This window comes from Ambystoma mexicanum, chromosome 2p, assembly GCF_040938575.1.
Source record: "Ambystoma mexicanum isolate Mex_15411 chromosome 2p, UKY_AmexF1_1, whole genome shotgun sequence".
In the NCBI taxonomy this organism is placed as follows: domain Eukaryota; kingdom Metazoa; phylum Chordata; class Amphibia; order Caudata; family Ambystomatidae; genus Ambystoma; species Ambystoma mexicanum.
This window is the reverse complement of record NC_090923.1, coordinates 1097803156-1097828526: the sequence shown is the minus strand read 5'-3', so window position 1 is coordinate 1097828526 and position 25371 is coordinate 1097803156. Positions and strand designations below refer to the sequence as shown.

The following is a 25371-nucleotide window of genomic DNA, read 5'->3' as shown; positions in this document are numbered from 1 at the left end:
TGAACATACTTCGGACCCAATAAGCGGACAGACTCAAAGGAGATGGTAAAATACTGCTTTAATCCCAAGAAGTAAGCAGGGCGAATATACACCCATCAACTCAACTCATGCAGGATCACCCTGTTTTTTTCCATCATGCGTAGTTTATATAATGCTAGATGCATCATCTATGACATCATCCGACTTTGCCAACTTCAAAAACCTATCGAGGGTTGGGATTAGATTAGGGGATCATTTCTACATATAGAAAATGTGCGTGTTAGCGCCTCATTGGTGGTCTCTTTTCTGTGAGACACACCCTGAGCTACTTCAAATCACATGGTATAAAGCAATCGTCACAGCAGAAAATATGGCAGCAGACTAATATTCTGCAACATTGTATGAAAAAAGTGTATGGCAGGCTATTCTAATTGATTGGCAACCCAAATCCAACCTTGGACATTCGGCTTGTTAGCAGCACGTGCATAGAAACAAAACCCAGGTGGTTGGAGATACGTCAGCTCTTCATTTGTTCCCAATTAGGCCACCCTCTTCCATTGGGAGGCCTCATGCCAGTGTCTTCTGTTTGGAAGTTGACCCTGCCAGTCTGCACAGTCTTCGGACATCTGAGGCAGTGTAGGTAAACTGCTTCCTTAGCTCCAGGCCTAATGAATAGCCCTTGTTTGCGACCTCACCATCATGTGTTGTAACACCATGAATTTGGCCATATCGACAGTGCTTTTAACCTTATTTGATTCCGTTATTGCTGGGTGCAGTTCTTCTTTTGTCCGTTAGAGACTTGCTCACTCTATCTCATATTGACTTTATTCCTTTTAATCATCCAACATTTGGCATCAGTAAATGTTCATGTTCCTCCTAATCTTTAGAAAATATGTCCTTGCGCATGGTCTACTCATAGTCTCCCTTGAAATAGCATCCTTAGTTCAAAGCCAATGTACTGCCCTATTTTGCAAGGAGAACAGCTTTCTGCATTTTCTCTCCACGTTTAAGATCATATGGCTTGTGTTTTTGAGGTCACTGCGTTGATTGACATGAGCCGTCATCCATATTGTTCTGATGGTAGTCCTAAACGTTGAATATATCCCTTTTCTAAGCAAGCTTCTAATGTAGTCTTTCTATCTTGCGTTTCAGCGCATTTACAGTTATTGCTCAGGGGGCCACTTCATTATTCTTTATATTTGCTAATACTACATCATGGAGTACATGTTTCTATTACTGCTTCAGTTACACTGTTACTCTTAATTATTTTCATATCGTTTCAGTATAGAGTCATAGATCTTCTTTCGGACATTATTTTGCTGTTATAAGACTTTATTTAACGTACATCCATATCGCGTATCAGTTTATTCATGGCTGCTTTTCCACAACTCAGCCAGGAACATCCTTCTTGGTAGGTTTCCTACACTGTTTCAACATGAGGGTATCTTCTGAATGGCTGCCTGAGTGCATATCATTTTTCATACATTCGACATGGTATGGACATGTCACATACACTTGTGCATGGGTTCCCAATTATAGCTTCTCGTCTGTTACTCCAAGATGGTGGGGGTCAGGGGGTGTTGACTAGGGAGAATGCTTCCACTTGCTCCTCTACACTGTGGTACCAGTTATTGTGTGTTTGGGCAAGGCCCGGGGGTTGAGAGTGATAGGAGATGGAAATACAGAGCAGGTAGGAGTAGGGAGAGAATATCGGAGGGGTGGAATATGCAGAGTAGGAGGAGGAGTTTTGGAGCGAGAAATAGAAAGGAGGGAGTTTGAAAGTAGGTTTGGGGGAACATTTGAGTGCGTCAGTGTGTGTGCACAGGAAAGAGAGAGGAGAGTGAGAGACAGGAGGGTGGCAGAAAAAGTAAAGGCAGGCAATATCAGGGGACATAGTGTAAGAAAAGAGGTAGGACCAGGAAGCAGGAAATAGGGAGAGAGGAGAGATGGGATGGTTGGTTACCACTGTAGTCCTCTAGGACATCAACTAGCAAATTCAGGCACTTGCCTGTGTCCTGTGGTGGTCAGAAACCACTGGACCAGAGGGCCTACAACCCACAAGAGCAAACCCTGTGAGTTAGCATCCTGCCAAAGTGCAGGTCCCTTGTCATTTCACACATCCCTGGTGCACTGATGATCCTGAGTGGGGACATTTTGTGTCTCACCAGAAGCCGTGGATACCGAGGCCCGAAATTGCCAGGGTGCTAACCGTCCCGAAACTCAGGTCAGCCAGGAAAGCCTGCCCACTAATAGATACCACAGATGCATTTTGTGTTGCTCTTACAGACCGCTGTTTCCTCTAGACATTATTTACTCTATATAACATCCATCTGGTGTCAACACCATCCCCCACCATCCTCCATGGGTCCTAAAGATAGGCCTTAAGCGCTTGGCCATTTCTATAATAGCTAATTTAAGAAGTCCTGGCAAGTACTCTTAAGTACTGCTTAACCCATTTCCCACACAGTACCCAGCCCCTGAACAGTGTACAACCATTGTAGTAATATTACCAAGAATTGCTGGTTGACCCCAGTTACACCGAGGCCTTGTAAAACTGGTTCATTCACATTGTATTTAGATGTTCCTGCCTAAATGTAGTAAGTATATTGATAAAGTATTAACTTTATATGTAGAATTGCCTATTCACGCGTAACAGAAAGAGTATGTTGCTAGTGAACAATGATGGCAGCATAATCAACAGGTTTTTTTTTTTTTTACAACTTAGATATTTTTCAGGAAGACATAGATTTGCCTTGCTGATGGTATTCTGCGACTGTCTGTGCCTGAGGGTAGCATATCCGCATCTTTTCTCAGGTCCACCTTGTCCAAAGAAAGGCGAATAGAAGCAACAACAGTTACGGGGTACGCCATTCTTTATTTTGGGTGGAGGTCCTTACCTTTTACTGGGCTTCTTAGACTCCGGGCTGGTATAACTGAACGTGTCTGTCCATGTGGTGCCAGAGAATCCCTCACGGTGAACTTTCAGGAGGAGGTCATATTCCCTGCGGCTATTCTCCCGGCTCAGCACACCATAGGCCTCATTCAGCTTCACAAACTCTGTGTGCAAGTGGGGGTTGGCTGGGTCACTGTCGGGATGCAGCTGTGGGATGAAACACAAATGATGGTACATGGGCCAAACTAGTTTGCAAATTGCACAGATATATAGACTCATTTGAACATTCTAAGAACATTCTATGCAAGGAATGCAGTATATTCGCTGACACAGCAGATCAAGCATCATTGCAGTTTGCATTGAGAATTTAATTGCAGGTAGAAAAGTGTGAACAAATATCTGTTACTCTCCACAGTAACTCGTGCAGCTCCTCGCCCTAGTCCCCCTTCCTCTGGAGCTTTGGAGGCTCTGTAACAAGTGAGGTGACTAGTACTGTTTTGCTGCTGCAGCATGAACATCTTTAAAGAAAAGCTAAAGGAAGCCAAGGAACATGTGCAGCTCCTTCCATGCCCTGACCCACTTTCTGTGCCCACCGTCCCCCCTTCCCCAGTCCTTTTCCTCTCTGTCATAAAGGTATGTATCATGATCATTAGCTAGCATAGGAGAAGAAGCAGAGTAGACTGTATGGAGGAAGGGGAGACTAGAAGTACAAGAGACAATAAGGAGTAAGTAATATTTACACCCACATTCATTCCTCCTTCTACCAGATGAGCGCAACCAATGAATGCACTGAAACCGGGCCCTCACCTTTCTTGAGCTTCCAGGAATGTAGCACCACATAGGCGAGTGGGGCACAACCGTCTGCGTGGGGGACAGGACCTGGCGTCTATGTTAGAATTATGTGAGGCAGAGTGTGGGAAAGGTGTACGGCAGCTAGCTATATTGGAGCAGACACAGTTGAAGGGCTCCAGTCATCCTATCCCGATCCTCAAGTGTGCATTGTACCACTGCCTCTTCCACAATGCCTATCATCCTTTTTTATTTTGGGCAGCGTTCTCTTTTGTCTTTTTCTGGACATCAACACCCAGACTGCACCTGGGGGCAACCAAAAAAAACCAGACTGGAACCAGGGGAACGAAATCAAGAACAGACATTGGGCCTCATCATCAGTTGGGCAGTATACGGTAAAAGTGGCGGTAACAGAATTACTGCCACTTTTACCATACCGTCAAATCATGAGTTGGCGCTAATTCTGCCGGCGAAATTAGCCCCAGTAGGATTTCCACCTAGGCGGAATTAGCACTGTATTACAACCCAACTCATGATGAGGCCCACTGAATGGACTGGGATATTTCCTGCCCAAAAGAGATGTGAGACCTAACACCCAACCTCCCAACCCCAGCTGGAACCTAGGGGAAGGGTGGGGCAACAGAAACAAACTAAGAATGAGAAGGGTACAATGGGAGGTTGCGAGCTTATAGGAAAGGCGGGCCCCTGCGCTACACTAGTTCTTGGAGATGCCTGTTTTATTCCTGCAGCTGTGTACAGGGTTTCATTGGGACACGCTCACAGATTCCCATATGTTGAGGTAAGAAGGATGGTAGAAACCCCATGTGTATTGGCGTTGGATCTGTGAATAATAATCACATCTGGTTGCTTTCGACAAATTAAAGGTCTGGATACTCAATGTATACTTAGTCTTGATTCAATCAGAGCGTAAAGGTCAGTAGTTAGCTGGGCACGTGTAGTGCTGGTCCCCTGCTGGAGGCCACATGGGGAAAGCCAATAGGTGTTTCGCCCGTAGGTCTTGATCAAGGCAGATAGTGTAGGTGGGTTCAGGTCCTTCAATAAGGATGTTGGATAGCAACTGGGAATCTGGAGGGCAGCTGGACCAAGGTGCGCGGTCACGGGCGAAACACGTGTTAGCTTTCCCCATGTGGCTTCCGACATTTGATCAGCACTACACGTGCCCAGCTAACTACTGACCTTTACGCTCTGATTAAATCAAGACTAAGTATACATTGAGTGCCCTGACCTTTCATTTATCAAAAGAGACCACATGTGACTATTATTCACGGATCCAGCGCCACTACACATAAGTATGATAAAGGACTGCAGCGGAGTAGGAAAGACACATAAATCCTCCCCAAACCTTATTGGAAGCAAAACTCACCAACTGTCAAGCCTATAGCGGGGCCTGGGCGGGTGCCGACCGCAGTGTATGGCGGTTGCCATGGCGAATGGGCATCCGGTAGAAACTACGAGGACTGGCATCATCTGCTGCACGCCGCGCACATCATCGTGATGTCATGCTTCATCCAGTGCTACATCATCGGACCTTGCGGAAGTGCAGCGTAGACACCTGCGGCTTGTATTTAGGTGCCGGCGAACAGCGATCCTTGCTTCTCAATGTTTCTGTGAGTAGCTTCTTGGATTCTTCTGTTTGCCTGTTTTCTAACGTTTCTGTGACCTTGGATCTGGATTTTGGATTGCTAATGGGTTTCCCTGAACTGGATTTGACGGCTATGGTTTTCCCTGAACTGGATTTGACGGCTATGGTTTTTCCTGCATTACTGGTTCATGCACTTGGTTTGTCCCTGGACCTGCATTTATCTTTACTGTTTGGATTGTTTGTTGGATTTGGACTTATCTGGACTTACATGACTCTGAGAACTCTTCCTGGATTGTGTACTGAATCATTTTGGGATTACCCTTGTTGCGCCCTCGTTCTGTTCGGGGCAGAACCCTTCCTTCCTTTTGTCTTCCTATCCTTCTCTGACCTATCCTTCCGCCCTCTGGTAGTCATGTGTCATGGGGACAGGGCGATGGAAGTGTTGGACGCGATGGAAGCGCCATTAAGGCACCCTTCACGGCGCCCTGTGCAGCGGTCTAGCTGTTACGTCCTGGGCTCTTCATATTGAGGTTAGCCACGCCCCCTCCTTGCGTTGCAACTGTTTCCTGTTCTTCGCTACACTGGTGCCTTCGGTTCCCGTGCCCTCTGTGTAATAACCTCCCGTTTGGATTTCTCTCTTCCTTAGCGTCCTTGTTCTTTTTCAGCCTTTAGCGGTACTACTCTCGGAATCTTTTCTTTCTTTCTGTTTCCTTCCTCCGTTTCTCTACCTCCGCTCGACTTTGCACTTTCAGGTGACTCCGCCTCTTTTTCTCGGCATTTTCGGACTGCCTTTCCTCCGGCTCTGTTATTTTCAACTTGCCACGTTTACTGCTCCTTCGAGCCTCTGGCTTTTCCATTTACTTTCTCTCTCCGCAAACATTTGGTGAATTCATCCGTATTCTGCCTTTCCTTATTTTCGACACTTATGGTCTTTTTCTCCGGTGCTATTCATTAGCGTCTTGCTGTATCACGTCTGGTTTCACGGCTCTGTCTTGTAGTTTGTTTTGGCCTTCCTCCTGTGTTCCACTACGCCCTACCTGCTGTCGATCCTTATTGGGTGGATGAAGGAACTTGTCGGAGATCGAAGCTGGATCTGATACCTGGGACTTTCCGGATCCTCTGCTGCGGACCTTCTTGCCCTTGTTCTTTCGGGGCGCTTGCTCTAACGCACTTCAGTGACTGTTTCCTTCCCGGAACTGAAAGATCTTCCATCCAGCCCTGTACGCATTCAAACAATTCAGGGGTTTTTTCTGCCACTGGCTTTTTCCCCTCAACAGGCTGTGCAGGGAGTCCTCCGCATTGGTTGCTGTTTGTCTCCCTACACAACCACTGTGGCGAGTTCCCGGAACAGACCGTATCTCTTCTCTAAAAAAAAGACTCCGGACCGGACGACGCTATCTGCTGAGGCTGAAATATCTTCCTGCGAATCAGACACCGAATCACAGGTGAGCCCCACTATTGACAGATTGCAACGCCCAGTAATGGCCTCAGCAGAGCAGGTCCAGGAGCTGATAAATGCAGTACAGAGCCTCTCCCTGGAGATGCAGGGAGTGAAGACGGAAAATGCAATACTCCGACAAATGGTGACCACTAGAGACGCCCATCTGTCCGACCTACCGCCTTTTTCTCTTGCAGTTGGGAAATTTGATGGAGCACCCAAGAAGGTTAAAGAGTTTTTGGATGCCTGCCTGGTTTACTTTACTTTCCGGCCCACTACATATGCCTCAGACCGCACTCGAGTGGGATTTCTCATATCAAACATGATTGGGAATGCCCTAGCTTGGGCTACTCCGTTGGTCACGTCCAACAATCCGGTCCTACAAGATTATAACGCCTTCACTAACTTGTTACGACAGTCTTTTGAACGCCAGGAGATCGGCTTCTTGGCGGGTGAAGCAATGTTTGATATCAAGCAAGGATCTACGGACCTAATGTCCTATATCTCAGCATTTAAGAGACTGGCTGCTGAAGTGGGTTGGCCCGAGACCGTGCAATATACTGCATTCAGAAGAGGTCTACATGAAGATCTAAAAGACGAGTTGGCAAGGGTTCCTAGACCGGCTACGCTAACTGAATTATTCTCTCTGGTTCTTCAAATCGACTATCGTATCATGGAACGGAAGACAGAAAGAAGAAAGGGTCGACCTCAGATAACCCCAGTTCCTGGAAACCCATCCTCGACACCTCAACCATCCCACCGGGGAGGGGAAGAACCAATGCAAATCAGCACAGCCAGGGGTCCCCTTTCCTCCATGGAAAGAAACAGAAGAAAAGAAAGAGGCCTTTGCATGTATTGTGCATCTGACGCTCACTTCCTTAGGGACTGCCCAGAAGTACCCCCACGGCGTCGGGGAAACGACAGACCCCGGGTTTAGAAGGAGCCGCTTACCGGGGTGTAGTGGAAGGCTCACCTTGTGCTCAAACTTCAGGAGAAGATCCACATCTTATGGTTTTACAACTCACTCTGCAGTGGAAAGATCAGCCTGAGAAAACAGCCCTAGCCCTCATTGACAGCGGAGCAGCTGGCAATTTCCTCGACGTAAACTGGGCCACACAAGAAGGCATCTGCCTAGTGAATAAAGAGGAGAAACAAAAGGTGGAAGGAGTAGACGGACGCCCCTTGAGTTCGGGACCTATTGTGCAAGCAGCGACCAACATCCAAGTATGTATTTCTCATCACAAGGAAATCCTCGAATTCGATGTCATAAGAGCAGCACATTTTCCTGTAATTCTTGGGATCCCTTGGCTACGTCGACACAATCCAACGATAAACTGGTCCCTCAACACCATAAGATTTGATTCGGAGTTTTGTGTCCATCATTGTTGTCTCCATAATCAAACAGAAAGAGTTGCTGTCTCGTGTCCCTCGGTGATTTCTGACACTCTTCAGGTCCATCATATCCATTCAGTATTTCAGGAGTATGCTGATGTATTTGAAGATCGACTACCTAAGGATCTACCCCCACATCGTCCGGAAGACTGTGTTATTGACCTGATTCCGGAGACTTCGGTCCCTTTTGGGCGCATGTTCTCCTTGACCTTACCCGAAAAGCAAGCTTTAAGGATCTATTTAGATCAAAACCTACAAAACGGATTGATCCGGCCTTCTAAATCTCCAGCTGGAGCTTCTTTGTTTTTCATTGCCAAGAAGGATACTAGTGAGCTGCGCCCCTGCATCGATTATAGAGGACTAAACAAGATCACTGTGAGAGATCGCTACCCAATGCCTTTGATCAAGGACATACTGGAAGCAGTCGAAGGGGCACGCCTGTTTAGTAAACTTGACCTAAGAGGTGCCTATCACCTCTTAAGGGTAAAGAAAGGGGACGAATGGAAGACGGCTTTCCGTACACCTTTTGGACTGTTTGAATACAGAGTTATGCCGTTTGGTCTAGTCAATGCCCCGGCAGCCTTCCAGAGGTTTATGGACCATCTATTTGGTGACTTATTATTTGTTTCAGTTATTGTCTACTTGGACGACATTTTAGTTTTCTCTCGCCATCCTCATCAACATCAGGAACATCTTGCCGAGGTTCTGAGGAGACTGAGGCGCCATCAACTCTTTGCTAAACCCGAAAAATGTCTTATTGCTGTGCCTTCCGTACCCTACTTAGGATTTGTCCTATCTGAACAAGGCATCGAAATGGATCAGAAGAAGGTCACGGCTATTCTCGAATGGCCCTCTCCTTCCACTGTAAAAGAGGTACAAGCCTTCTTGGGTCTCTCCAACTTCTATAGAAGGTTCATTCTCAACTTCTCTGAACAAGTACTCCCCATCACTACTCTTCTAAAAAAGAACGTTCCCTTCAGTTGGAATCACACTGCGGAACAAGCGTTTCAAGGATTGAAGAAAGCCTTTTGTTCCGCCCCCATACTAAAACAACCTGATCAAAGAATACCCTTCATTGTTGAAACGGACGCTTCAGCGGGAGCCCTGGGGGCAGTACTCAAACAAGAGTTCAACAGGGTTGAACACCCTATTGCCTACCTCTCGCGCACACTAAACCCCAGTGAGTACAATTACTCAGTAATTGAAAAGGAGCTGTTGGCCATTAAAAAGGCATGCTCGGAATGGAGACATCTACTTCAAGGGTCAAGACACCCATTTGAAATTCGTACAGACCATAGCAATCTTAAGGTGTTACAACAAATGGAGTGCAGGAACTCCAGACAAGCCCGATGGGCTTATTTCTTTGCTCAATATGATTTTTACATTACCTACCTTCCAGGTAGCAAGAACATATTGGCAGACTGCTTATCCAGGAGTCCTTCTTCTTTTGCCAGTCCACCTTTTAAGGGAGAAGATATGTTCCCAGAAGTCCGATTTGTTCATTCACTTTCCAAGTTTCTTCAGAAAGTAAAAGAAGCCTCGATAGAGGCTCTCAAGCCTCTTCCCAAATGTGTAAAGAACAAACTAACCAAGAAAGAAGAAATGTGGTTCCATCAAGGAAGACTCTTTGTACCTGTTGCCGGACTACAAGAACGAGTCCTTCATTGGGGTCACCATTCTCGGATCGCAGGGCACAAGGGCTTCGCTGCCACATCTGACCTTATCCGACGGATGTTTTGGTGGCCGTCCATGCTTTCCGACATCAAACAATTTGTTAGTTCTTGTCCTATCTGTGCCAGAAGTAAGACAATCCCTTCTAAACCGGCAGGGCTACTGTTACAACCCAGACTTCCAACTACTCCGTGGGCACATGTCTCCACGGATTTTGTGACTGATCTTCCGTTATCACAAGGATGCACTGCAATCATGGTTACGGTCGACAGTTTCAGCAAGATGGGTCATTTCACCCCTCTGAAAGGAATACCTTCGGCTCCGGAGATGGCACAGGTGTTTCTCAGAGACGTGATTAGACTCCATGGTATTCCAACTACCATCCTATCTGACCGAGGCTCACAATTCACTTCAACATTCTGGAAGACGTTATGTGGCCTGCTAGGGATTGAAAGAGCTCTCACCTCTGGATACCATCCCCAGTCAAATGGACAGACAGAGCGGCTCAATGCCACCATGGAGCAGTATCTCCGTTGCTTTGTCAATAATCAACAAGACGACTGGGTGTCACTCCTACCCTTAGCCGAATTCTCTTATAATAATACAGTACACTCAGCCATCAAGATGTCACCCTTCTTCTGCACATATGGGCAACACCCCCGATCCTTTCCGCTGGATAAGATCCAACCTTCAAACCTGCCAACAGTGGATTCCCTATTAGAAAACATACACAAGACCCAACAGATGGCTGTTAGTAATCTGCAAGAAAGTCGAGCCCGATATAAACATCAGGCAGACCTACACCGCACCCAAGATCCTAACTGGCAAGTCGGAGATAAGGTCTGGCTCTCTACCAAGTACCTACCCAGATGGACTCATCCATCAAAATTGGCCCCCAAATATCTAGGTCCATATTCAATCACTGCTCGGATTAATCCAGTGGCTTTTCGACTAAAACTTCCTCATCAACTCAGCCGAATCCACCCAGTGTTTCACTCTTCTTTGTTGAAGTCATTTATCCCTGATCTTCACCACCGGAAAAGAAGATTCCAGATAAAGAGCCGGGAACCTGACCCAGAAGTCTATGAAGTAGACAAGATCCTGGACTCCAGATATTACAGAGGCAGACTTCAGTACTTGATCCGGTGGAAAGGATATTCTCAGGCTGAAGATTCCTGGGAACCTGTGACAGGTATTTCAGCTCCCAGATGTGTAAGGCAGTTTCATGCCCTTCATCCCGGTAAACCCGGGGTAGGTACCCCTAGAAGGGGGCATACTGTCATGGGGACAGGGCGATGGAAGTGTTGGACGCGATGGAAGCGCCATTAAGGCACCCTTCACGGCGCCCTGTGCAGCGGTCTAGCTGTTACGTCCTGGGCTCTTCATATTGAGGTTAGCCACGCCCCCTCCTTGCGTTGCAACTGTTTCCTGTTCTTCGCTACACTGGTGCCTTCGGTTCCCGTGCCCTCTGTGTAATAACCTCCCGTTTGGATTTCTCTCTTCCTTAGCGTCCTTGTTCTTTTTCAGCCTTTAGCGGTACTACTCTCGGAATCTTTTCTTTCTTTCTGTTTCCTTCCTCCGTTTCTCTACCTCCGCTCGACTTTGCACTTTCAGGTGACTCCGCCTCTTTTTCTCGGCATTTTCGGACTGCCTTTCCTCCGGCTCTGTTATTTTCAACTTGCCACGTTTACTGCTCCTTCGAGCCTCTGGCTTTTCCATTTACTTTCTCTCTCCGCAAACATTTGGTGAATTCATCCGTATTCTGCCTTTCCTTATTTTCGACACTTATGGTCTTTTTCTCCGGTGCTATTCATTAGCGTCTTGCTGTATCACGTCTGGTTTCACGGCTCTGTCTTGTAGTTTGTTTTGGCCTTCCTCCTGTGTTCCACTACGCCCTACCTGCTGTCGATCCTTATTGGGTGGATGAAGGAACTTGTCGGAGATCGAAGCTGGATCTGATACCTGGGACTTTCCGGATCCTCTGCTGCGGACCTTCTTGCCCTTGTTCTTTCGGGGCGCTTGCTCTAACGCACTTCAGTGACTGTTTCCTTCCCGGAACTGAAAGATCTTCCATCCAGCCCTGTACGCATTCAAACAATTCAGGGGTTTTTTCTGCCACTGGCTTTTTCCCCTCAACAGGCTGTGCAGGGAGTCCTCCGCATTGGTTGCTGTTTGTCTCCCTACACAACCACTGTGGCGAGTTCCCGGAACAGACCGTATCTCTTCTCTAAAAAAAAGACTCCGGACCGGACGACGCTATCTGCTGAGGCTGAAATATCTTCCTGCGAATCAGACACCGAATCACAGGTGAGCCCCACTATTGACATCATGTCCTTGTGCCGTTCGGGTCAGAACCCCCCACCCGTTGCTCTGTGCTCCCTTGTTCCTCTCCTTCCCTTGTGTATTTCACTCCTTATCAGGAAACTCCTAGTACATTCTTCACTAATCCATGTAGCGTGTTATTCTTACTTCTACATACTTAGACCCTTTTTGATGACATCTTACTAAAGTGTACCATTTTCTTAGCCGGTTGGGAGTGAGCCTTGCAGCTCCACTCCTGACCTTTCGGCTGAGCCCTCAGTCCGTGTGTTTGTAATCACAGGTACAGTGATCTGAGGGGAAAGTCCATCATTGCCGCGACCCTGATCCACTCCAAAGGCTGCAAATCTGACACCAGCACATGAAGAAAGCCACAAGGAAAATGAGCAGCCAGAGCGCACGGCAGCTACCCTGTAAATGGAGAGGGCAGGGCTAAAAACCTTTATTGGGCCTTTCAGAGATTGGCCAAGGGAAGCATGTGACCATGGGACCAATGGGTGCAGAGAGGAGTGTTGGAAGGGGGAAGGGTGGGATGTAAAAAGCCAAGCCAGCACAGAAAAGATTGAACAGTGTTCGGGCGAGATCAGGTGGAGCGTTGGTGGTAAAAGAGAGCAGGCAGAGGGTGTATGGTGGATTGGACCACTGAGGAACCTATGGCAGGGTTCTGAGAAAGTGCAAGTAAGGCATTGTGTGTAGGAGAGAGTGGTACATGTGGTAAGTGGGACCACAGGAAGGACAGCCAGGACACAGGAACCAGGCAGTGCCAAGGTAAGTACAAAAATAATGTACTTTATTAGTTACAGGTCAAGGGCAGGAGTTAAACAGGAGAGCAGGCTTCAATATACTTCCATGCCCCAGCTCCCATCCGGAAGTCCCTTCCCAACTGCCAAACTCAGAACTCCTAGACCCCTTGCATTCCGCATTACCTCACTCATTCCAAGGACACCTCGCAGCACAACCATCAGAGCAGGCAGGATACCACTGTAGTGTGTGTAGGAGAGAGTGGTATCAGTTGAGTGTAATGTGGTGGGGGGTGTAAAAGATGGGTGAAACAAAGGTGAGAGATAGAGAGAGGGATGGTGATAAATGTATGGGAATTTAGAGAGGATGTGAGAGTAACAGAGGGTGTGTGAGAAGAGATTGGGGAGAGTGTGAATGGTGGTAGCAGGCGTAGTAGTGGGGAAGGCAGAGAGAAGAAGGAGGAAAGTAATCAGGAGAGACAGGCGGAGGGTGTTTAATATCAGGAGGCAGAGGAGTAGACAGAGATTAGTGAGCATGAGAGAAGAAGGGTGCAGACAGAAAGAGTGAGAGAGAAAAGCAAGAGTAGAGGTGCAAGTAGTGTGAGCATGGTGGAAGAGAGGGGGGAGGATAAGGAGGGGTGAGCAGATAGAAGGAGAGGAGGGAGGTAGAGAAGTCGGAGGAAATAAGAACATGTGGAGAGAGAGGAAAATGAGGATGATCACAGAGGGAGGAGAGGGGACATAGAGGGAAAGAAAGATACTGAGAGCGAGAAGGGGGGAGACTGGAAGAGAGACATTGTCAGAAATATCATTATAAAGTCCAGGAGAGAGGTAAATAGAAAAGGTCATGGCCATTAGGTTTCCATGTAAAGACTAGAAAGACTGACATAGTAAGGGCTACTTTGCTTTAGAGTATGTAAGGGAGCTTCTGGAAGGTGTGAGGAGCCAGGAATGAGACTCGGACACAAGGGAGTCATAGTTTGGTCAAAGACTTTTATTAAAATAAAAGGGGCAGGGGGAAATGCCTTTCTGTCCCTGCTCTAAGAGGTGTTTCTCTACCTAAAACCAAAACTAAGGGTCTGTCAGAGTTAGAATGCCCTCACATTCTAACAAAATAAACTCTAAGGTGAAAAGGGCAGTGGACCTCATTACGAGGAAGGCGGTAGAGGGTTAACTGCGCCGGTAGAGCTGCCGGCGCCGTTAGCCCTCTACTGTCTCATTACGAGGTCTGCTCGCGGGACCCGCTAAGGACGTCTGGTAAAACCAGGCGTCCTTAGCGGGTCCCGCGAGCAGACTAGGATGCTAACAACGGGCCCCTCATTAATGGGCCCGTTGTTAGCATCCTCCCCATTCCCATTGAGCCCTATGCGGGCTCAAATGGGAATGGGGATGTACCAGGTCTGGGTTCCTGGAATGGGGAAATACTGGGCCCTCCAAGCTCGGAATGGCCCGGTATTTCCCCATTGAAGGAACCCGGACCCGGACCCGGTACCCGGTATGGGTGTAGCCATGCCGCTAGAAGCGGCATGGCTACCTCCATACTCATAATGAGGCCCAATGTCTTTGGTCTTGAGTGATTAAATGTTCAAAAAGGAAAAGGTATAAATTCAACACAAAAGTTCCAGAAGGATAGATTTCCTTGTTCCAGAGGGTGGTTCCCTTCACCTGGATTTCTATTCCCTCTGTATTAAATTCAAAGATATCAGTTCCTTGAGTTTATCTTGCTCCAAAACACGACTGGTACACAAAACAACCCGGTGCTTAGGCTCTATCTTGTTAGGTTACCTGATGTACACTCCTGCCAGGCTTTCACTCCTCTTCTCTTTGGTTTCACACAGACACTTTTTGCTAGTGCTGATATAACCTTTTCAGGACCCCTTAAGGTGATGTCTTTCTTAAACACTTTTCAGTTTGTCCTCGCCTGGTGGGCTTCCTACCAGGGCTTTCTTATATGAACACACTTGCAATTGCCTGGTATACACTCCTGCCAGGAGTTTCTTAAAGGCACACACTTGCAACTAACTGCCTGGTATATTTTCCTGCCAGGGCTTTCTTAAATGCACATACTTGCAACCGCCTGGTATATTTTCCTGCTAGGATTTCTCTCATGTGACCTCTGCACACACTTCCAAACTGGATATTCTCTAAGGTTTGTTTTATCTGCCTGTTATATCATCCTACCTGAGCTTTTTTTTTATAAATGCATTTCATACACTTGAAAGTCTCTTACTTTTCTTCTGTTTTACCTTTAAACTAAATGCTCACCGTCTCTTTCTCTTTCATGTACTTCTATGGCATCTTCAACAGTTATTTGGATTTGGCATGGCTGCCAATATGCCCTCCGTGTCCGTGCTTCTCTCTCGTGGACTCACCGGCTCTTGCTGATGTACTTCGTTTCTCCCACAGTAAGTCAGTGGCAGTAGTTTGTTGTTCCCTTTTGTCTTGCTGCCTTCGGTCCTCGGCTCCTCTGTCTCTCGTAGTTCCTGCTGGGCTCTTCTGCTTCATTTCAGGCTTCGGAAAGGCAACCGCTGCCTTTGAACACCTGCAAATTCCCAGGAGCCCTGGGTTGGCTTCTGGCATTCATGCAGCGTGTTTCCTGTTACTGTCAGCTTGCCTTTTCATCTTACTTGAGCTGGCTGGCTCCACGGCACTCTCTGCAGCCCAACTGTCTCTCGGTCGATACCGAGAGACACAGTTCTCTCCCTCCAGCACCGCACCTCGCTCAGCTGCTTCTACTGTTTCAATTTCCCAGTCACAGGTATGCGCTCAACTAGAGCGTAGCTTATGTTCTTGGTCTTCTTTGCTCTGCATTACTCAGCTCTTTTTCCTCGTCCCAGTATTCCTGCCATCATGTGAATGGAAATCCATTTTTTATGTTTTACATGTAAAGTCAGGGTAAGTGTTCTTTTAGAGCAAGTCAGCTCTGGATGACTTGTTGGCAGATTCTAAGAAAGTGTTGTCAAGAGTCTTAGGAGGTAAGTCAGATTGTAATGGCTTACATACAGATATCGTTTGAAGGTCTTCAGTACCCTTCCTAGGTGGATGAGGGGAGGTGTAACAATATACCATTAAGGCATTGGGTAGGAATGGGGTATCTTGTCCCATGGTGTCCTGATACTCTCCCAGAGGTTGTCTACCCCCAGGGTCAGATTCAGGTAACGGTTACCGTCCCCTGGCCACATGGGGAGAGGTCACAGCTGGGAAAAGAGTGATAACACCATCGGATTCATCACAGGGGTTAGGGACACCTGGGCTAGGGTGGAGGCGGCCTATGCGTAGGTCAAGAGAGCTATTGGGGTCACTTTAGTTTCAACAGTCCCAGTCTTCCCAGGCCAGTTGGTTAAAACTTTAATACGCGTTTTGCTTATAGGTGCAGGCCTCGCAAATTCTTAAAAATCCCACTAGACTTACAGGGCAAGTTCCTTAATTTACATACTTTACCTAAGAGAAATGTACTCGCCCAATGGTAACAGGTGACAAAATATTTACCTCTGGTTTCTATAAAATATTGCTTGTCACCAAAATCACACTTCATATTCCGTGCAATGATACCACCCAAAGGCTAGCCATGAACAGTGAAACCTATATTTGCCATTTACTGCAACCCAAGTTGTTTTCAGTAAATGTAAAGAAAAGTTTCAAACATCCCCATCACTCACCAGCAAGGTCAAGTACCCTGCAAATGGTACTCACCCTTCAAAAAATCTCCTCCCCAATGCGAGTGGGCTAGTAGATTTTGCAAGCCCTGAGGTGGTGCAAGCGCCACCTAATTACTCAAACTAAAAGGGACTGTGACCCTTTCACAAAGCAAACCTCCAACAGTTGTCAATGCCCTGTGGATGAAAAGATCCACCATGGAACCCTTATTCCTGAAAAAGGCAAAGTAACACCATGTCGTGTAGAGGTTGATCATGTAATAGAGTGACAAGTTACCCAGTGTATGCACTATCGTTTTGAACACTTCTGCAGTACGAGTTGCTAATAAGAAGATAAGTTGGTAAATAGCCCACTTGCATGGTCTCAATGGGAGTAGACACAAATAGTGTGACCTAGACCGCCACCACCGCTTGTTCATGCAAAACTTAGTAGTGGTGTTGTCTGTGGAGGAAGGGACACCTTCAGCACCAAAAAAGATCACTTTAAGCTATAGGATATTGATCGGTCAGTGTTCTAGATACCACGGGTCATTTAGATGAAATGAGATAAAAGTGACTACACTGAAATAAATTGGAAGACTCTGTTAGGTGGGGCCAAACCAGCTTGGCGCAAAATTTGCCAAACCAAAAAGTAGGACAAGCAGTGGACCTACAATGTGGAATGAAACATTGATATAACCCTTACTGATTTTAAAAACAAAAACTGACAAAGGCAATTGTTTTGACATTTGCAGTTGTATAATGCATTTTACATTTATACGTGAGAATACACTACAAACTTAGGTCCTACTTACGCAGTGAATGCAAACATGTTGGTAAAGCAGAGTTTGCAAACTTATAAAATTAGTAAAGGAAATACTCAAAAGAATACATTCATTACAATGTACAGAAATATTTGTACTATGTCTAGTAGATATGGTATGTGTCAGCACTAACTTGAGGAACCTTTTGGAAGTTTTAAATTAAGGCTAATGTGGACACGGAAGAGCTCTAGTTGATGGGCGAGGCATGAAGGGGTGAGATCATACAGGCAGGGCAGAGCTCAGGGAGGTGGGTGGGACAGGCGGTGCAGAGCCCGATTGGATTGGTGGGAGGTGGCAGGGGTCTGGCACCTGGGGCAGGCTGGAGTGAGAACGGCTGGGGGCAAGCAGAGGTGGAGCAGGAGTGAGGATGGGCTGGGGTTGGCACGGAGTAGGGGTGGGTGGGTGTGGGTATGGAGGCGTGGATCAGGGGTGTGCAAATAGGGGCAGGTTTGTCCAACAAGAGTGTGCACGGGTTAGCAGGTGAGGGCAGGCAGGAGTGAGCGCAGGTGAGTGGATAAGGGCAGGCAAAGGTGAGCACTAGTGGACAGGGGTGAGCTTAGGTGAGATGGCTTACAGGGGTGTTCACAGGTGGGTTTTGGGTGGGCTGGTGGGGTTTGGTGAATACAGGTGGGAAGGCAGGGGGCAACCAGGAGTGAGCAATGAGAGGGTGCATGGCAGGCAGGGTGGGGTTGAGGACAGGCAGAGGTGAGATTTGGCCAGCAGGGGTGAGCACAGGGTTGGCAAGCAGGGGTGGGCAGTGGACATTTGACTGATGGGGTGGCCAGCAGGGGTGAGCATCTTTGGCTGCCAGGAGTAAGGGTGGGAGGATGATTTTCAGTCTCCAGAGGTGAACACGGGTGGGGTGGGGTGGGTGATTTATTGGCCAACAGAGGTTAGCACTGGTGGGTGAACATTTAGCCAGCAGTAGTGAGCACTGGTGGATTGGCTTTTTTTTGGGTCGGCAGGGGTGAGCATTTTTTGTCCAGTAAGAAGAGCACAGGTGGGTGGACGTGTGTGGCTTTTGTTTGAGGGTAAGCATGATTGTCTGGGAGGTATGTGCATGCAGTCAGGGGTGAGCAGGTGAGGTGGTAAGAGTTTGGGTTAGTGGTGTGGGTGGGATGAGCTGAGGGGGTGGTGTAGGTTCTGTGAAGTCAGGTGATGGGGTGAGGCGAACAAGGTACCTTATATACTGGTACAACCAGTGTGGTTCTAAGTATGTGCCATGCAAACTCAAACCGCCTGTATAAAACAAAAAGGTGTAGAAAACATCACATCTCTGTACCAAGGTGCAGTCTTCAGGTATGGCCACATGAGGGCAACAAAAACTGAATCCACCATAAGTAATTGCTAATTATTGTGTGTGCCGGCCCTGCTCCCCTCTAAAGGCGCAGAGTGCCGCAGCAAAGAATGATGTAGCTGGATGCCGTATTGGCAAGTTAAATAATGGTAGTGCATGGCTGTGCGAAAGGCACCCGATGATATCACGCGTTATGTTACGCAATGACATCATGTGATGCACGGATGCGAATATTACAAAAAACAAACTACCTGAAGGAAAGTGTGTTAGCAGTACATAAGCGCACATTGAAAAAAAGCCTCAAAAGGAGTCTGAAAAGTCAATAAAAGGAAAAATAACAGGTCAAATGGAAAGATTAAAAAAAGGAAGAATTCAAAAGCTAAAAATTAAAAGCAAACATTTAAAAGTGTGACAAAGAAAAGTATAACAAAGAAAAGTACAACGCAAAAATACAAGGAAAAATTCAAAGGAAACATTAAAATAAAATAGGGGCGTAACATAAAAAGTGAGACGTCACATAATCCAAAAAAATAAAAGTAAAAAAGGGGTGGCGGGACAAACAACACTGATGAGCGGGGAAACTAATGCAGATGAGCAGTGAGACGTGATATAGGAGAAAGAATGATTTATAAAAATAAAAATATAGAATATACTTATATAAACCTCTGTCCATTATTCAACCAAACCTGAAGTGGGCATTGGATCAAGGTCTGTCCATGAAAACGAAATGAGATGGAATAATATGATGGTAGATGAATGCATTAGAGCAAATACAAAAGGAATGGGTACTAAGCCTGTCGAGGAAAGAAAATGATAAACAGCAATCAAATGGTAAAGAATTCACTTAAACAAAATTCCTTGAAGAGTAAGAAGCAAACATCGAATAATATGGATACTATGCAATACTGGAAAAAAAAGAGAAGAGGCACAAGGGACAATAAAAAAGAAGAAATTAGAAAAAACTATAACGGTAGCAAAAATATAGAATTAATGTGGCAAACAGGCTGAAAAAAGTTCAAAAAAGCAGGGGGAATTAAAGGAAATAAGCAAAATTGCAGTTCTGGTTAACTCCTTCAGGGGTGAGTGAGTCCAATTTATCAATCCAAAAGACTTCTTTTTATTTGTTCTAGTAGTGACTACTTCCACAACTTGGAAACAAATCTGCGCAATCTAGTGCTGAAAATCATGGAAGTGCCTGGCCACGGCAGAGTTTCTGTTGTTGGTACGTTTGTTGGATCTATGCTCGTTCCACCGATGCTTGGCAGATCTGGTGCACTGCCTCACGTGATATACACCAGAAAGACATTTGAAGGTGTAAATGAAATTAGCAGTATCACAAGTAGCATTGTTATACAATGACATTTTTTCTCCAGTGCGTGGATGGTAGATCATGTCACCTTTTGTGACGTAGCTGCAATTTGAACAATAGTGCCCACTAGGTTGTGAAGGTTTCTCTTGCATGGTTCTGAGTGTGTTTTTAAAAGACAGTCTCTAAAATTGGGACCCCGTGTGCATGAAAATAAAGTGTCAGTGAACCTGCTGTCACTTTTGAGGAGCTCCCATCTTTTCAATATGCACTTCTAGATCATTTTGGCTCTGTTAGGAAAATTTAGAAACATGCACCAGCGGGTTGTTTCTGCGAGAAGGGGTGGTGCTGGGGATTACTCCAGGCATAGTTAACACGTTGTCAAAGGCTGTTTTGATTTCTTCCTCATGATAACCCCTGGCTATGAATTTAAGAGCCATAAATTCCATCTCTTTGTGACATTTCTCATTATTGCTAACTATGCGTTTTACCCTTAGCATCTGAATGTGTGGTAGATGACTGTACAAACTGGGAGGATGTAAACTAAGACCATGGAGTATATAGTTCTTATCAGTCTGGTTAGGGTAAATAGTGGTTGATGAACCAGTTTCTCAAGGTGTAATCGCAACGTAAAGAAACTGTATCGTCGGGTTACCTACCTCTGCAGTAAACTGAAATGCAGCTGTCGATTGCATTCAGATAAGTAAAACGTTTTCAAGATCTACACTGGAACCAGTTCAAATCTCAAAGAGATCATCAATTTATCTACCCCAGTAGGCCAGATATTTCTGCCATACTGGGTGAGTCAATACGGTTTCAAACTTAAGCATAAAGCAATTTGCGTATGACGGGGCCATGCTGGCTCCCATTGATGTGCCTAATGTTTGAAGGTAGAACCAGTTATTCTGTTGAAGTAAGTGTTCTGTGATATGATCGTGAGGGGGCTCATGATAAACTCCTTAGAAGCCCCAATTTGTTCTTCCTGTAGTAGAATCCGTTCGGCAGCTTCTAAGCCAAGGTCATGTGAAATAGAAGTAAAAGGCTTTTTACATTTATGGTGAACAATAGGTTACCGTCAAAATAAGCACAGGTGTTCAAGATTTGTAAGAAACAGTTTGTGTCCCTGATGTATGTGGATGACTTTTGTATTAAAAAAGTCAATGTATATTCCTAGTGGTTGTAATATAATGTCAGTGGCTGCTACTATAGGTCTACCTGGAGGTTTATATAGTTGCTTATGTATCTTGGACAATAGACAGAAAATTGGTGTTTTGGGTTATTGGTTAAAGAGAAACCATCTAGTATTGTCGTTGATCCAGTCTAGACGCTCAGCTGTCAACAACAGTTCTTTGACATTATCCAATATATCTCTGGTAGGGTCAGAATCTAATTCAATATATGTGGTACAGTCCGATAATTGTCAAAGACATTCTCCAGAGTAGTCAATAGTATTCAAGATTACAATGGCTCCCCTTTTGTCTGCCGATCTAATGGCGATATCTTCGTCACTATATAGTGATTCAAGAATACCTAGTTTATGTGGTTTAAGGTTCTGTTTGTGTGATTTCTTAAAAGAGATCTATGTGAGGTCCTTCAAAATAGTTTTGTGAAATATGTTTATAGAGGGAACAAAGATGGGTGGTATAAACCTGCTCTTTGGTTTAAATTCGACATTGTCGCTATCTGTCTGTGACATGTGTTCCTTGTTGTTGGTTTTCAATTCAGAAAAAAGACACAGTTTAGGTTTGTGTGTAAATTTAAAGAGATCAATTTTGGTATCAAAAAGGCTACACCCACATCTAATGACAAAGCTAATACCCTTTTGTAATAATGAAATATCAGTGCGGGTGAGTGATCTATCAGATAAGTTAAACACTAGACTCTCCTTGATGGAATCTGGTCTTCACACTGTGCCCTTGTCGGTTTTTGTCTTCCACCTCTTGCCCTCTTTCTTTTCTTCTTTGATCTAAGATGGAGACCATTGCTGGTGGCCTAGGGATGCTTGGTATTTCTGTACCTGATTGAGATAGAGAGTGAAGGAGAGAGAGGGGAAAGGAGGAGCGAAGGAAAGTAGGAGAGAGTGAGAAAAAAAGAGAGAGAAAACCGAGTGGGTTGAACATCTGAAGTGGACCCTCAGAAGATTGAGAAGCTGGAGGATCCTTCCTAAGTGCCAGAAGTAGTTAGTTAGAAAAGGCTCTTGGCCCTCCTTTAGAGCAAAGTAGGGATTAGCTGGCTTTAGGTGTTCTTGGGAATGTTGTGAGGATCAGGGGCACTTAGGCTATGGTGGAGCGAGTCCCCCATGAAGGCTGAGGAAGCTATAGGGAAGACTCTAGTCAGAGCAACCCCACCATCCCAAATTACATTCCCTTTAGGTTTTGATAAAATGTTGAACAGTGTTAATGCTGTCTGTGGATTCCTTAGGCCACCTGTGATAGTTGCCAGACCCTTTTATGCCTGCTTACCTGGCCTGTCTCTGCCTTCTGTTTGGTAGAGTAATTGGCTCAGAGTGCTGCCAGGCCCCTTTCTGCTTACTTGACCCATCTCTATCTACTGTTTGGTACTGTAATTGCTTCAGATGGTGTAGTCCATCACATGGTCTACCAGATTTTGTATGTAATGTCACTCTGTCCATACGCTAGTGTCTGAATCCCTCTCTCAGTCCCGCTGTAACCCTGGGTCTGGCAACCATTTGTTTTTTGTAAACTTCATCTTAGGTCCATTCTGATGCACTGCTTACCAGCTGCTCTCCAGCCCCCTCTCTGGTGTAAAGCTTATCCCAGACAGACCTGTTGCTTTGCCACCTACCTGCACTTCCTTCGGCCTTTCGACCCATACGCAATTGGACTTTGTCTCTCTCCTTCAGACGGCAACTACGTATCGGCATGTCAGCTCACTACACAGACCGCTTTTCTTTTGCCATGGCTCATGCCAGCATGCAAGCTTTCTGGTCTAAGGACTTGGGCTAGGTGGGTGGGTTCTTAGGTTCACTTAGGATTTCCATTTCTCTAAGTATTCTGTAAGGGATGTACCCTTGTGTTACTATACATACTTAAACTGTTATTTCTATGTGGTACCCACAGTTATTTTCTTTTCCTTTTCTATAGCCTTGAGGGATGTGTTGGTGACCTATCCCTTCCACTTTTCGACTCAGTCCCTGATTAGTAGATTATTTGCTGTCCTGGTGTGAGTTGGGAGGTTCAAGGGAAAAATCGATGTGGTTGCCCACACCCTACATTGATTTGTTCATAGATGGTTAGATCCGAAAATCTGATTTTTTTGGTGTTGCTTTTATTTGAGCATACCAGATCAACTGCTGCACATTGCAACAAACTTGAATATTCACGTGATGGTCTCCCACGGAGCCTGAAAATAGCGACCACAGTCTCTAGTGATCACTGGAGAGTTCTCATCCGTAGTCTGGCCTAGGAACCAGGAAGATGCAGAAGGCCATGGGGGCCAGTGGCAATTAGAAAGAAAGCCCTGCTGGGACGTGCTCATGCTGCAAGAGCTGCTCTTCTGTGTATTGGATATTCGATAACTATTCTTGTTGTGGAAATGGCATGCCCACCTCTGTGTTCTGACCTGCACCTATGAACTGGATGCGTTTGGAAAGCAATAACCAAGATTTTCTTTGATTCAAAGAAAAGCGAATAGAAAGGGCAGAAGGTGGCACATCCGTCCCAAGTCCCGGAGAGCTCTGTCCTCTGACCTTGCAAAAAGGAGCATGTTGTCTGGGTATTAAAAGGCATGGATCTTTTTCCCACAGAGGGGAGTCATCATCAATGCAATCACCATGTTTATCACCCCAAGGAGCTAAAGTTAACCCAAAAGTTAGACTAGTGAACTGTTAGTGGGTATTACCTATTACAAAGCTCAGTTACCACGCATGTTTGCAGGGAATTGGCAAATGTAAGTAGGTTCAAGGGCCACCAGCCTATCCTGAAGCTCTGTGGCTGGCTTGAAGGAACTAAGCCAAATGAGGCCACTCTGACCTTGTCCTTTCAGTGGAAATTGGTGAGGAGCCTCTGGGCCACGATGGGCCTGTGAGCTCCATCTGACATTTCCTGATCCCAATGAAAGAAATACCAGCGCTAGTCCAAATATGAAGGGGCAACAATTTTCCCTTCTGTGAAGTTGTGAAATCTCCTCCATCAAAACAGGGTCTTGGGTGGCATGAGAAGGAGGGTAGACTGTTGCAGGATTAGTGCACTTTTGGATTTGCTTAGAGTAATTGTGGTAGATGATTTGGATAACCCAATTCCCCTATGTTATTTTCTCCCATTCTGCCCAAGGACGATATATAAATCCCAAATAAATACACAATATAAATAAGGGGGAAGAATTCCAGAAGGTCCTGAAGGGTTGAGGGTAGTAGCTGAGGGCATAGAAGCAGGTTGCAGTCTCCAGTCTGTGTCCTGCGCCCACTGGAGTATGAGAAAAAAGTCTCTGTTGTTTCTGCTGGCCTGGCCAGTGAACCTCTGCCTCCGAAAGGGGTAAGGTCTGGAGCAGCCTCCCTCGTAGTAAATGAAAAGGGAAGATGGATGGTGCTATAGACTTCATTCATTTTAAGGGAATCAATGTCATAGTTACCAGAGATCGGGATGAGGATCTGAGTATCATCCGCAAAGTTGGTGTAAATGATGCCGCTGGCATCAAGGAGGACAAATCGGGGCTTAGTATGGGTATTATAAAGTGTGAGCGAGAGGCAGGAGCCTTGAGGGACACGCAGAGGTTACTAGGAATGTTTCACTAGATTCCAGGTGCAAGCAAACAGACATCTCCAGCTTCCCTATCTCAAGTGTAATACCTCCTCCAGTCTTCATTTTGCCTTTACTTTGTGGTAATTGGAGACGCCCTTTTTTTATTTAAGTGATTCTATTTAGATCAAACCTTACACTTCAAACATTAAATCATGCATTTAAAAAACAAATCATTATGAAAGTGATTTCATAATGTACAAAACGCTTAAAAATATCCTCCTAATAACAATCAGCCTTGCACAATCAATACAAATATATTGTACACCGCAAAACCAGCGCTATATACCCTAGACCAGCAGGTACTAAAACGGGGGTTGGAAACTCCCGTGCACATAAAAGGCACCATTGGGATGGACAAATGCTTACCCAGAGACAGGAACTCAAGTGCTTCCCTGTTCAGGCTGCCAAAAAGTGGGTGGGGCTTGTCCCCATTTTAATACACTGTAAACAGAACATTTATCCTAGACGGGGAATAGAGGGCCAGATTGGCCAGGGATAGAAAGGCAGGTTTAAAAACAGAAAACACAGACGCAGGAAGTGTGGGTTGTTTGGGTGAGAGGATAGGAGGTGGAGGTGGCAAACCAAAAGACCAGCAGGAGGAAGGAAGGAAGGAGGTGAGGTACTGGATAGTGAGTGCAAGGGGTACTATATTGTGAGTGTGCGTGTTAGTGTGGCAAGTGTTAGTGTAAATAGTATAAGAAGTGACTGTCAAGTGTATGGTACTG

General features: G+C 45.9%; 1 protein-coding gene across 2 annotated transcripts in view; it reads right to left on the bottom strand.

Moving 5' to 3' along the window:
• Positions 1–25371, bottom strand: part of DNAJC4 (DnaJ heat shock protein family (Hsp40) member C4) — a 1241876-nt gene that overhangs the window by 725571 nt on the left and 490934 nt on the right. For both annotated transcript variants that reach the window (XM_069645092.1, XM_069645093.1), the window contains one exon: positions 2877–3079. In XM_069645092.1, the coding sequence (XP_069501193.1) occupies positions 2877–3079 (203 nt within the window). The remainder of the gene's footprint in view (positions 1–2876; positions 3080–25371) is intronic.